Here is a 12,561-nt window from a genome sequence, read left to right as displayed (position 1 = left end):
TGTGAGTCTTCAACTTCACTTGAGCGTTGAGCTCGAGACATAATTATGGTCATGGACGAATGAGTCTTGATTCAGACCATTATCAGAAACTGCGCCGACGTGAAATCTGAACATGGACCTGGCGTTTAATCAATTCTCCCCATCTTACCTCGTGTGACTGCTCTGAAATAAGAGATTTCTGACCTGTCCCCCTCTCCCTCCACTATGTTTATTCTTGTGAGTTGTGATCAAACAGAAAGAAGTTATGGTTTTTAAAGCATTGGGGTGCTTATAGTTGTTATCTAGACTACGATCTCGGATCTTATTCAGATTTCCCCAGAGGATTTCTCTAAATATAGTTCTATCGCCATCGAGGACAACATCAACGAAAAGTATGCCAACAAAGTAAGTGCCTAGCTTTTCTGCGCATCTCTATACAAAGCGTTCTGACTGTGCTATGCCCCAGGTGATCCAAAAGATTGGTCTCTGCATTGGCTTCTATGACCTTTTAGAGTCATCAGATGGTTTGATCGGCCATGGGAACGGGCTCGTCAACGTGAACGGTAAGCTAACCTGAGATCAGCCCTCTTGCTCACGAAACTCATAATGAACCATTTTACAGTCAAGTTTCGGCTTATTGTATTTCGCCCATTTAGAGGAGAAATTGTGCTGGGCAAAATCTCTAGCGCTACTGAACATGGCATAAAAGGTACTGATTAAACCTTGAACCGTGTTCTCAAGTTGCATGCTAACCTATTCATCACTCAGTTGGCGTGGAATTTTTCAACGATATCCTCGTACCTCCAGACCTTCTTTTGGACGGTGCTAGATTGTGAGTCCCTTGTTCTGCTTTCAGCTACCTCATGATATCTAACACATCGTAGCGATTACCAAGACCAGGTTTGGATATGGGAAAATGAAGAGGGAACCTTCTATTTTGATGTAGGAGAGGTTGTCCGCTTTCGCGTCGAAATGGAAGAATGGCATGACCAGATCCCCAACGCCCCAGATCTCGGAGATGGTGCTGCGACTGATCGCAAGCCACCATATTCAATAATCGTGCGTACAGGCCCACTGATACCATCTGCAGCCTTCTAACATTCCGCAGGGATCAATGCAAATGGCTGGTCTAGGGCCGACATCCTGGTGGTAGGCCGTGGCGCCCAGACGCATTCATCGATATTTGTGCTTCAACGACTGAATGACGACCTGCTTTGGAATATGAATAATATACACTTAATTCCCGGCGCAACAATTAATACCACATAGTGTAGACGCAAAGACCGAAAGCAACAGTAGAGTTGAGGCTCAAGATGACGTTATTGTAGGCGATAAAGGCGACACAATGAAGCAGGTGATTGGAATGCTGCCAGGAACGCCGGTTTAGGGCAAATACCAGCAACATCTGCGCCAGCAGATGCACGGTGCAAGCTCAATAATGCGCCTCGGTTATCAGCGGAACAAGACGAGTGTTAATAACAGTTTAGGGAAATAATATGAATAAACTCGCGCCCAGGTAGTGGAGTCGAGCCGCCAGTTCAACGTCTTTATTGGAACTAGGCGTGGGACCAGATCGAAGATTGCCTCGCGGTCCGCCAGTCGTCCATCAGGGCTCGGTGAGTAACTGGGAGTGCAACGTAAAAGAAACCTGGAGACAAGAAATTTCCGCAGCCACAGCCATTCCGTTATAAATGCTGAGAACCTTCTCGCAGGATTGCCCTGGATTTGTTTCACTCTGACGAACACTCCCATCATTACAAATCAGCGGTCGCAAACTCCTTGCGTATAAACCGTCATTGCTGCCAGTCACTGAGTGCAGCAGTTCTTTGTTTTAAACGCTTCTTCGAAGGCAGAGCGCCAAGTCTCAAGAGCGACATTTCTTCTGCAGTTCTGCATATTCCTTTTGTTGTTTTCTTTTTCCCCTCCAAGTCCCGTGACGACGATGGCGGGACTTTCAGACTCCCCCTCCAACGGCCAGAACGGCCAGACGCAGGAGCGCCAGTTTGCGACACTGGCCGTCCATTCCGGGGCGCCCCACGATCCCACCACCGGGGCTGTCATTGCGCCGGTTAGTCCTCAGCCCTTGGCATTATTGCTGGGTTTTATTGCGCAGGCACTGACTATACCAATCAGATCTCTCTGTCTACGACATTCGCCCAGGAAAGCGTCGGAAAGCCGGTAGGGTTGTATGAATACACTCGCAGCTCAAACCCCAACCGGTTAGTCCAAGCGCCCTACTCGCGGCGTCTGGTAGAGGATACTAACCCTTACCAGAGATAATTTCGAAGAGGCCGTTGCTGCTCTCGAACATGCGAGATACGCGTTAGCTTTCTCCTCCGGCTCTGCCACGACGGCAACTCTCCTCCACTCTTTAGCTCCTGGCTCGCATGTCGTTTCCGTCTCGGATGTATACGGAGGAACACATAGATACTTCACCAAGGTCGCTTCGGCACATGGCGTGGAGGTGTCGTTTACCTCGTGCTTAGAGTTGGATGTGGAAAAGCTGATCCGGCCAAACGAAACCAAGCTGGTTTGGATCGAGACTCCGTCAAACCCTACCCTGTCTTTGGTTGATATTCGCAAAGTTGCCGCGATTGCGCATCGCCATGGTGTCTTGGTCGTAGTCGACAATACTTTCATGAGTCCATACGTTCAGAATCCGTTGGACCATGGTGCAGATGTCGTCGTCCACTCTGTTACGAAGTACATTAACGGACATTCCGTGAGTTGAATTTCTACCTGCAAACCAACTTGGTCCGTTTTCATACGGCTAACGATATTATAGGATGTTTTAATGGGTGTCGCGGCCTTCAATTCAGACGAATTGAAGGAGCGCTATACGTTCCTCCAAAATGCAATCGGCGCTGTACCATCTGCGTTTGATTGCTGGCTTGCTCATCGTGGTCTGAAGACTCTACACTTGCGAGCTCGCGAAGCCACCACCAACGCCACATCTGTTGCTCAGGCGCTTGAATCCTCACCTCATGTAATCTCTGTGAATTACCCTGGACTCGACTCTCACCGGGACCGCGAGATCGCCGTTCGGCAACATCGCCAGGGAATGGGTGGTGGTATGTTGAGTTTCCGAATCCGCGGAGGTCAAAAGGCCGCCCACCTTTTCTGCGAATATACCAAGATATTCACCCTTGCAGAGAGCTTGGGGGGCATCGAGAGTCTTTGCGAAGTTCCTGCTAGCATGACCCACGCCGGAATTCCGAAGGAAGAGCGCGAGGCTGCCGGTGTTTACGACGACTTAGTCCGCATGAGCTGCGGTATTGAGGATGCAAAGGATCTCACAGCCGACACGCTACAGGCTCTTGAGAGGGCTGTGGCTGCAAGTGAATCTACGAAGAACGGGAATGCATAGATTTTCGAAGTTTGATATTGGATTTAATTGTAGTAGAGCGATAGAGCTACAATTGATATTAATAGATCTATTCAAGCATCATATTACGCCTTTGAAGCCTCTGTTTGCTATAATACAAGCATGCATTAGAATAAGTCCTTGATTCTCTTCAGCAGCAAATTCTTAAAAGAAAGAAAGAAAGAAAGAAAGAAAGAAACTCCTATACAACAGTGCCATTGTAGCATCTCAAATTTATGATCTACTGTGATTAGTCAGCTGCATAACTGTCTAAGTAGTTAACTAGCTATGCAGCCCACGAAAATTTACATCCCAAGAATTTGAAATAACCAACAAAAGCCAACGGGCTTTAGCTACAACCGTAAACAGACGTCTATTTGAGGCACCTAGACTTGGATATTGGATCCTGTTCACCAAACAAGCGCGCCCCTTCAAAACAGCCAGATCTGCGCGCCCCCAGTTTATCGTACCGAGTTTGAGAAGAGCGATTGCATAACACTCAATTTATATCTTATATCTTTATTCTCTTAACAATCGCTGCGTTCATATTATTGGTTTTGGGCTGTCCTCTGACTCTTTCAACTTATAGTGATGACTTCCACCTTCAGTTTTGGCTTCGCAGGGGATGACATCGAGGTTGATGAGACTGAGGTCAACGATGTCAACGAGGGTGGTGTCCAAGATAGTGGGGCAACGCCGACGCTTCCGGAGCTCTTGAAAGCTCAGAGGCATGAAATGAGTGACTGGGTAAGTATATTCGACTCTCTAGGTCATATCAGATATATCTTGATAGTCTCCTATCAAACCCTGTGTGGACAAGAGGCATTGGCGGACAGAAGAGCTATAATCGCTAACTATAAAATAGCTCTCCACGTTGCCGTCACAAATATCATACAACAAGTGTACTATCAATCCTCCACAGGGTACAGGAACAAACCATGATGGCGGGGCACTTACAGTTGCGCGCAGAGAGGTTTTTGATATCCGTACTCAGCTGATGGTTGAGGATGGTGCTGAGGAGCAGAACAGCGACCTCATTGCCGGATTGGAGAAGGGTGATATTACGCCTAACTTTTATGAAGGTGGCTTCAAGACATGGGAGTGCTCAATTGATTTGGCTGAGCTGGTTGTGGATGAAGGGATTGGATTCGAGGATAAGCATATTATTGAGGTTAGTGCTTTCTCGTACCCTAGTCCTTGTCTCCTAGGACTAGGTGCATATTCAGACGATTGTTACTTACTACTATACTAGCTTGGCTCAGGTACTGCGGTTCCATCATTGGCTTTATTCGCTCAGCTACTCTCTCAAACAGAAGCCGGCTCAAATGCAGCATCGGCAAAGAGAAGAACGCACTTCACATTTGCGGATTACAACTCTGCCGTTCTTCGTCTAGTCACCCTACCGAACCTAATTCTAACGTGGAACCACTTTATCAACCACCGCAATGCCACTACCTCATCTGACAGTCACGCCGAGGACACACAAGACACGCAGGAAGAGGAGCTAGATATTACACCAGAGCTCCTGGAAGGACTGCAAACCGATCTCGCGCGTCGGGGCATTACAATCGATTTTATTTCCGGCGCCTGGTCTCCTTTGTTTGTGGACTTGGTGTTCTCATCTCCGGAACTAGCGGGCTATAAGAGGTTGGTTCTTGCAAGTGAGACAATCTACTCACCTGCTTCGTTGGCAGCATTCTCAGAGACCTTGTTAGCATTGTTCCATCGTTATCCAGTTGAGAGTAGGGCACTGGTCGCAGCGAAGAAAGTGTACTTTGGGGTTGGAGGCGGCGTGGATGAGTTCTTAGCTGTATTACGAGATGTAAGCGGTGATAACTTGGACATCGAACAGCGGGTGGATGTCAAATCTGGTGGCGTCGGGAGAATAATTTTGGAAATCAAATTAAGATAAGACTGCATAGTAATGCAAGTACGAATATGCATCTAACTTCAATGCCCTTCGTTACACTTCGCCGTCGGCTAGTTCTTCAATGACTACGGTATAGCAAAAATAACTTTGAGTGGAGCATAAGAGCACAAATGAAAAGCCAATGAACGAAGCCTGAAACTTTAATAACTATATGTACAGCACACCTTTAATGGTCATGTCTACCATCGGCATTTTGCGAACCCCCACAAGAACAAATTCAAATCTAGTCATATATGGAAATAACCTTGCCATCCTGCATACGAGCAATGCGAGCCTCTTCAATCTTCTGGTTCTTTTGCTCATAGTGCGCGATAACGTGGCTCAAGTCGGCCTTGCTGCCAGCGACGACATTGTATGGGTGGCCGGGCTGGAAGCTCGTCCTATTCAGATAAGAACAATACCAGTTAGTCCGATGGCACTCGATTCCTGAGGGACCAATGTAGCCTGGGAAACAACATACTCGGGGCTCTTCAATTCATAAACATCGCTAGCGTCCCGGCTCAGGAAGAGGTGACGGTCCTGAGCGGCCTTCTCCGCAGCAGCGGTGTGAATTGCATTTCGCTCCTCAAAGATCTTATCCGAGGGAGTCCACTTCTCAATGAGGCCGGTGAACCAGGATTTCGAGTCGGACCCCTTGGTAGGCTTTGTGAATTGGTAGAGGGCAAAACACCCAGCGAAGGTGCCGACGGTGACATAGAAACTGCGCTGTAGGTTTCACATTAAATCAATCGTTAGCCATGCCAATTACTGGTTTCAGTTGGAAAGGACACTCCCAGACGTCACTATCCGCCATTGGGGGGGGTCCCGAAAGAAGAACCTACACCAAAGCTCTCGTTCACAGGTGCAGCGTGGTGAGCTGCATGTGAGTCAAACCGCCGTTGCTGGTTTCGCAGCAGAAGCCGCGCCGGAGCGACCGATCGCCGAGCAAGAATCATGGTGTGGAAGACGACAATTGGCGGCACCGAATAATTCTGATGCCGTCACCGAAGTGGGAGTTGAGGTCGAAGAGCGGCGCGGAGCCGGATAGCACATCACGTGATAAACGGCGCCCAATAAGGCTAGCTTGCTGACATGGTCTTGGCGCTGGTTGGTCAACCGGTTGTTCAGTCCAACATTTCATCTCGACGTCGTCTTCAAGGTGCACATTTCGTTCGATATATCCAGCTTTTCAGCTTCATTCCTTCATCTCATGCCTAAACCGTACTTTTGCGGTGGACAGACCCATAATATGGTCTAGCAATTATGCTATCCTTGACACCGGTCATTAGGACCAAAACCGCCCCGACATGTGTGGGTAGTCAGTTGGCTGCTGTGTTGGCGCTCCTGCAGGGCTAACCCGACCAAACGCCTCACTCTTGATGCTCTACCCACTGCTATTTCTGAGCTACCTTTCAATTGGGCTCATTTTCCTGCTAATCCATGCACGCTTGGTAGTCTATGGATAAGAGCGACAACATGTCACCGCTCTATACACCTAGCGCTACTGACCCACAGGCCAACCAACCTCTCTTTCGGTGTTTTGAGAATATTGCTTCCACCACTTGGGCTTTCCTTCCCTCTTCCCGAGAAATTCGGTATTGCTTTGTGGTCCTCGAACACCTAGTCATTGATGCCCAATTGCTCGAACTATGCACGATGATTGGTTCCGAGCCGCAATCTGTATCGAAGCGCTCAATCCACACTGGGTTCGACGTTTCGCTCCCAAATCTATGCTCTTACCTTTCCTGCCTAGTTTTGACTCATCGGATGGGTAGGTAACAGACTAACAGTTCATCCCCACGGTCCGGTCCGTCTGAATCCCTGTTTAGCCCTCCCAAGGCGAGACGGTGTCGCTTGTCGGGTGTGCACTATTCTCGTCAGAAGACGCTTTGATGATGGCCATGTGTTGATATTTTGTTTTTTTTTGCCCCTTTATGTTTAAATACACTCTTTGGAAATCAATTATTTTAGAAACATATCCTCCGAGATCTGTTACGGCATTCGAGTCTGCATGCTCATCTGGTGCCAGCCTGCCACCCGAGCTTTTTGTCTTCGTGGACCCTAACTATTCGTGCATATACGCAGCTTCCATGCTCCGCAGGTCGTTTTTCCCTGCCTCCTTTTTTTTAATCGCGTGCCTTATCATTATTCCTACTCCCATATGGACCGCCTTTAGCCTGCTTTCTGCACGTATATCAATCTGAAAGCACACCGAGTGACTTTCTCTTCGCACTCCTACTTATTGAGCCAATATTGGTCCACTCGAGCATTAACTGACAAACCCCGATAACCAGTTACTGGAAACACGTCTTTCTTCTATCTGATTGAACTTGGGCGTGTGTCATAATGGCGAAGTCGGCCAAGAAGAACAAGAAGGCCGATAGCGGCAAGCAGAAGAATAAAAAAGGCAAGGCCCAGGATAGTTCAGATACTCCAACGCCTCAGCTTGAGCTTCCTTCTACTGGAGTCGACGAGCAACAACTAGCTGCAGAAACGCCTCTTCCTGAAGAGACACCTGGTCTAACTGCGGTGTCTACACCGGAACCCGAACCACAGTCCACTACGGAAGCTCTACCAGAAGCTGGGCTGGAACCTTCGCAAGAGCCTGTACCAACACTTGAGTCTGTACCTGAAGAAAAGTTAGAAACGGAACAAGCGCCGCCTATCGAGCGAGTTCAAACGCCCTCCGTTTTCGAAGACCAACCACGGTCACCGTCCAAAACCGATGGTTTCACTCAACTTGTTGAATCTGAAAATACATCAGATCAACCCCTAGATATGAGTGCCACCCAGGTTCAGACTCTTCAGGAGCCGACCCACGAAAGTCTCGACGTATGGAGGCAACTCGATTCAATCGAAACGAAGAGTGAGAACGGCGACACCTCAGCGCAACAAAGCAATCCCATAGAACCATCCGAACAAACGCCAATTACTGCACCACAGTCACCTACTTTCGCGTCTGGCCCAGAGACCGCCACTGAACCTACTGAACTTGGGCCTACTACGGAAGAAAACGACCAGACCAAGGCTTCGGCACCCCAGGAGGGTTCTCCCACAAAGAAAGACACCGACATTTCCCACGACTCCACCAACCCGTTTGCCGAGATGGGCTCATCTGGGCCAACTTCTGAACCTGCTCCTGCTCCGGAGGTAACTCCTGCTTCCGCCTCTGAGACAGAGCCTGAGCCCATCAACGAACCCGAGTCTCCCAAAGAACCCGAACCGACGTCTGTTCCCGAGCCGGCGACTGAGTCAGAGCCAGTTGCACCTGTAGAGTCTGTGATGGGACCTGAACGTACTATTGATCTTGCACAGGAGGTAACTCCTCCTGCTTCAAAGCCTCAGTCCCCTGCACCAGAGACTGCTTCGCCGTCATACAAGTCTGCTTCCCCAATGCAACGCGCAATTTCGCCTGCCGCCATAAGTGTCGCAGATACCGTCGATATGCCACAAGCGTTCCCGCCCATGCCTCCGCCTACGGCTCCTACACCACCAATTGCGTCGCCCAAGTCCCAGATTGCTCCGCATGTGAAAGATGCTGTATTTACTGCTCCTAGGGCGGCACCTCCTACGCCACCTAGTGCTTCTCCACTATATCAACAAACCTACCCCGCAGATCAACCCTGCTCTCCACGCCAGAAGTCAGTATCCTCGTCACATATACATCGGTCTCCCGGCCGCAAGCCCTCATCACCCCTGCCCAAAGTCAGCAGCCCCTTGTCCCATGCCTATACCTCCCCAGTGATGTCTCCTCATACCGCACCTCTACCTCCAATGCCTCCGTCATTCCCTCCTTCAATCTCTCATAGCTATGCCTCCGCTTATCAGTCCCCTCCTATGAGCTCTGGTGGGTTTTTTCCTTCTCAATATGGCTACTACCAACCAACTTCGCACCCGCATCCTATGCAGCGGGGCTCAATAGCACCTAACGGCGGACATCCATTCTCAGGAATGAGAGACCAAGGCTATGGGCATGATAGTGAACGCTCTGGTAGAGGACCCATTATCCCCCAAGACCAGGAGGACGCTAGAGAGCTCTTGGACAGAATACAGGAAGCTATTCCGGATATCAACCGCCTTCTTGGGACCTTCAAGCATACTAAAACCAAGCTTCAATCTCGCGAAGCGGAGTTCAAGCAGATGGAAAGCCAGCACAAGCAAGCATTGATGCACAAGGAGTTTTTTATCGAAGCGTTACAGAACCAGCTGCGCAAGACGGCGAACGAAAGTGCCGAGGAAGCAACCAAGCTTAAGAATATGATCAACGAACTTCGGATGGAGCTTGGCAACATGGAGGAAAAGCGAAAGGACATGGAAGAAAAGCTCGCAGACTCCGAGGAAGGAAAAGCCGGGCTCGAAGAGCAGGTCAGGAAGCTTAACGAAAACATTGAGGAGCAGCGTGTAGCACACGGCCAAGAACTGGAAAAGCAGCGTTCAGAGAAGGATGCCGAGAAAGAAGAAGCGCTCTCGACACAGAAGCAAGAGCTGACCGAACTGTTTGAGGAAATCAAAGCAGAAGATGAGAAAGCGGCGGCAGAGGCCCTTGCGACCCGCGAGGCCGAATTGCAGGAGCAGCAAGAAGCGATGAAGACAGAGTACGAACAGCAGAAACAGCAGATGCAGGAGTCGCATAATACTTTGCAGGCCGAGTTTGACTCTAAGCTGGCGGAGCTCGCAACTACCCAAGGTGAACTCGAGCAAAAGCACAAGGAATTGGAGGACACTCGAAAGGAACATGCTGAGCAGGTTGAATCTCTCGAGAACAGCCATCAGGATAAGGTCAATGAAATGGAACGTGTCTGGAATGAGGAGAAAACTGGCTTGGAGACTCAACTTTCTGAGAAGTCCGAAGAGCTCGCCAATAGTGAGAAGGAGAACAGGCGGTTAGAGGAGGATGTTCTCGGCAAAGAGAAACAACTCGTCCATTCAACTGATAACATGCGACTTACCATTGAAAACTTGGGTAACGACTGCGACAGGCTGAGGAAGACTCTCCATAGCCTTGGAGAAGCTACTGACCTCAAGAACACGAAAGGCGATACATTCTTGTAAGTTGCCTAGGTTGAGATCCATCCGGTTCTCAGTCTCATTCATTCTTTGCATCTTTTTTTTATTTCAATATGATCACCTATAAGCACACTTTTTTCGTGACCAGCATCCGCTCTCTATATTTTCTTTTGTTTTCTCCATAGATTGTTTATGAGGACCATGACATGTTGATAACGTTATAAATGTACCTGTTCTGATAAGAATGTGAATCTAGTCTAGACTGCTTCAGTCAACTCAAACGTCTTATTGTGACTCTCTCTAAAGAGCACTTCTCGTACCTTCCAATTGATCCTCCCCAGGAGGTCCTCTCAAAGCTTCCGCCAGATCTACCATCATTCCTTGACAACACACCAGCATCGTGTGAACTACGGTCGGCGTATGTACAGCATGTTGTCTCGAAGACACTAATCTACCGCATATTCCACCCATTCCTGTTCACTTTGGGGCGGAGATACGATAAAGCGGATATCCTCTTCCAGATGCTCTCGATGGATATCCGCCGTAAATCCGTCCGACGCGAAGCGTTCTGGAGACAGCAAACACTCAAAGCAGCCTATACAACCGCTGACGCGAAAGAGTCGATCAATGTCGTCGCCGCCGTGATCGTGGACGAAATCAGCAACCACCTAAAGCACTTTGCAGACCCACGAAGAATGGATTCTCTTCTCATGGGGATTCGGAAGATCGTGAAGCTCGCGGCGGAAACATGGAGGCATGCGCGTGTCGAGCGGGAGCTGATACTTGCCACTCTCCCCGGACCCGAGGATATCAACGCCCCAACTGAGGATTGGGAAGAGTATGGGGTGTCTCGGGAAAATGACATAGATGATTCCCAGGCAGACCTCGCACGTCATGTGGTCCTACGTCCTTTCCCAAGGATTATTCGGGAAGCAGCCCATGAGGACTTCATCGGGGATGAGACCAAGGCAAACCCTTGCACATACTCGCATGGCGCAGTGCTTTACTCTGACTCACCTATCATCCTTGCACGGCTGCAAGAGCTGGCGCAGAGGTCTACGGATGTGCTGGCGGGGGCAGGCAACCCTTCTCGGCGGCAGTCTCGCGCATCGAATGACCCTGAACCTCCTTCGCCCCTCCCTACCGAGATACCGTATATGCCAAATGATACGCTCATTGAAGGCGCAACCGGAGCCAACTTTGGCACTGTTTGATCTCGCCGTTTGATAGGAGACTTCACTTGCAACTTCTTAATTATTTCCTTTGTATTTCTTTTGCATGCCTTTTCTCCATTTCTCTTCAGATTGACGTTTTTATCCAGTGAATCATGTATTCCATTACGATTTTGCTTTCTCTTCCCACGCCTGTCTTATGTCTATTATACAAAATCTTTTCTTCGATTTGCTCGGCAGTTTAGCGACTATAGCATTATGGGGTATTAAGGGAGTCAATCACATATGTGTTTGGAGTCAATTTGCAGGGAACTCGCCGTTTTAGTTAGCTCTATTTATGTGAATATAACTCAACTGCGACAAATGTTCTTCAATCTGCTTGTAGTATGATGTCAGTGTCTAGCGGTGTGGCTAGTGTGAGGCAGAATACACCGTCGAAGTGATGGTGGTCAGATATGCTCCGAATCTGCCTTGGGACCCGAGCTGTGGCTGCGGTGCGGTGGCTTGGCAGAGACTGGACCCTGGAATGCAACTGGCAGATTCAGCCGATTTCCAGCAGAGAGAACTCGTGGAAAAATAGAGAAGAATGCAAGAGCATACCCCATGCAAGAGGCAGTTCGCAACGAGGCATCTGCTTGTTTCAAGATCAGGTTATTTTTTTTCCGTCGCCAATCTGCAGTGGGGACAGTGGGGATGGAGTCAAGAATGGGAGAACCAGCTCCAGTGGATATGGAACGATGGAGAGCATTGGAGTTGGATGTCAACATCACCACCCAAGAGGAAGGAGACTGGCCTGACGAGGGCATGGAGCGCTGTCACTTGTGCCGATGTGCTGAGACACTGTCCATTCTCAGCCTCTAGTTTGGCGCCGACAGTGTCGTGCTCACAAGGCAGCCTTTATTATTCTCCCAATATCCATTCTCCTTTCTTTTTCTGCTCTCCCCCCCACCCCACCTCGTCGCATCCATCCCTCCATCTCGCTGGCTGTCTGTGCCTGTTTGTGCCTGTCTGCCTGCTCGCTCCCAGCTTCAGCCCTGCTCGTCACTCTTTTTCCCCTCAGAGCCTCCTCCTGTCACCATACCTCCCCACCCCCCTGTTCGACTTCTCAGGGCCCCGACTCAGCCTTGCTT

At 49.3% G+C, this 12,561-nt stretch overlaps 6 protein-coding genes across 6 annotated transcripts; 5 read left to right on the top strand and 1 right to left on the bottom strand.

Moving 5' to 3' along the window:
* Nucleotides 1–204: 204 nt before the first annotated feature.
* ASPVEDRAFT_49718 (DNA-directed RNA polymerase III subunit RPC25) lies at nucleotides 205–1,077 on the top strand (the record flags this gene model as incomplete). The annotated part of the gene is made up of 6 exons (XM_040814209.1): nucleotides 205–216; nucleotides 286–384; nucleotides 446–542; nucleotides 602–688; nucleotides 748–811; nucleotides 864–1,077. 6 exons carry the CDS (start codon nucleotides 205–207, stop codon nucleotides 1,075–1,077), a joined length of 573 nt encoding a protein of 190 aa, XP_040663530.1.
* An 844-nt stretch (nucleotides 1,078–1,921) lies between these two features.
* ASPVEDRAFT_79456 (cystathionine gamma-lyase CYS3) lies at nucleotides 1,922–3,346 on the top strand (the record flags this gene model as incomplete). The annotated part of the gene is made up of 4 exons (XM_040816693.1): nucleotides 1,922–2,047; nucleotides 2,113–2,198; nucleotides 2,254–2,701; nucleotides 2,765–3,346. 4 exons carry the CDS (start codon nucleotides 1,922–1,924, stop codon nucleotides 3,344–3,346), a joined length of 1,242 nt encoding a protein of 413 aa, XP_040663529.1.
* Nucleotides 3,347–3,934: 588 nt separating this feature from the next.
* ASPVEDRAFT_123806 (protein-histidine N-methyltransferase) lies at nucleotides 3,935–5,255 on the top strand (the record flags this gene model as incomplete). Its single annotated transcript, XM_040806120.1, has 3 exons — nucleotides 3,935–4,090; nucleotides 4,209–4,514; nucleotides 4,596–5,255. The coding sequence occupies 3 exons, from the start codon at nucleotides 3,935–3,937 to the stop codon at nucleotides 5,253–5,255; spliced, it is 1,122 nt and encodes a 373-aa protein (XP_040663528.1).
* Nucleotides 5,256–5,289: 34 nt separating this feature from the next.
* Nucleotides 5,290–6,450, bottom strand: ASPVEDRAFT_37193 (putative NADH-ubiquinone oxidoreductase 178 kDa subunit). The gene is made up of 3 exons (XM_040811413.1): nucleotides 6,095–6,450; nucleotides 5,734–5,978; nucleotides 5,290–5,653 (listed from the first exon to the last, which is right to left on the bottom strand). Exons 1-3 carry the CDS (start codon nucleotides 6,206–6,208, stop codon nucleotides 5,497–5,499), a joined length of 516 nt encoding a protein of 171 aa, XP_040663527.1. The 5' UTR covers nucleotides 6,209–6,450; the 3' UTR covers nucleotides 5,290–5,496.
* Nucleotides 6,451–7,054: 604 nt separating this feature from the next.
* ASPVEDRAFT_427373 (uncharacterized protein) lies at nucleotides 7,055–7,506 on the top strand. The gene is made up of 2 exons (XM_040812655.1): nucleotides 7,055–7,274; nucleotides 7,338–7,506. Exons 1-2 carry the CDS (start codon nucleotides 7,187–7,189, stop codon nucleotides 7,454–7,456), a joined length of 207 nt encoding a protein of 68 aa, XP_040663526.1. The 5' UTR covers nucleotides 7,055–7,186; the 3' UTR covers nucleotides 7,457–7,506.
* A 92-nt stretch (nucleotides 7,507–7,598) lies between these two features.
* On the top strand, nucleotides 7,599–12,292 carry ASPVEDRAFT_49714 (uncharacterized protein; the record flags this gene model as incomplete). Its single annotated transcript, XM_040814208.1, has 3 exons — nucleotides 7,599–10,300; nucleotides 10,516–11,412; nucleotides 11,857–12,292. 3 exons carry the CDS (start codon nucleotides 7,599–7,601, stop codon nucleotides 12,290–12,292), a joined length of 4,035 nt encoding a protein of 1,344 aa, XP_040663525.1.
* Between the last annotated feature and the right edge of the window lie 269 nt (nucleotides 12,293–12,561).

Source organism: Aspergillus versicolor (assembly GCF_001890125.1).
Source record: "Aspergillus versicolor CBS 583.65 unplaced genomic scaffold ASPVEscaffold_2, whole genome shotgun sequence".
NCBI classification, from domain to species: domain Eukaryota; kingdom Fungi; phylum Ascomycota; class Eurotiomycetes; order Eurotiales; family Aspergillaceae; genus Aspergillus; species Aspergillus versicolor.
The sequence above is the reverse complement of the archived record's forward strand: the minus strand, read 5'-3'. Positions and strand labels throughout refer to the sequence as shown.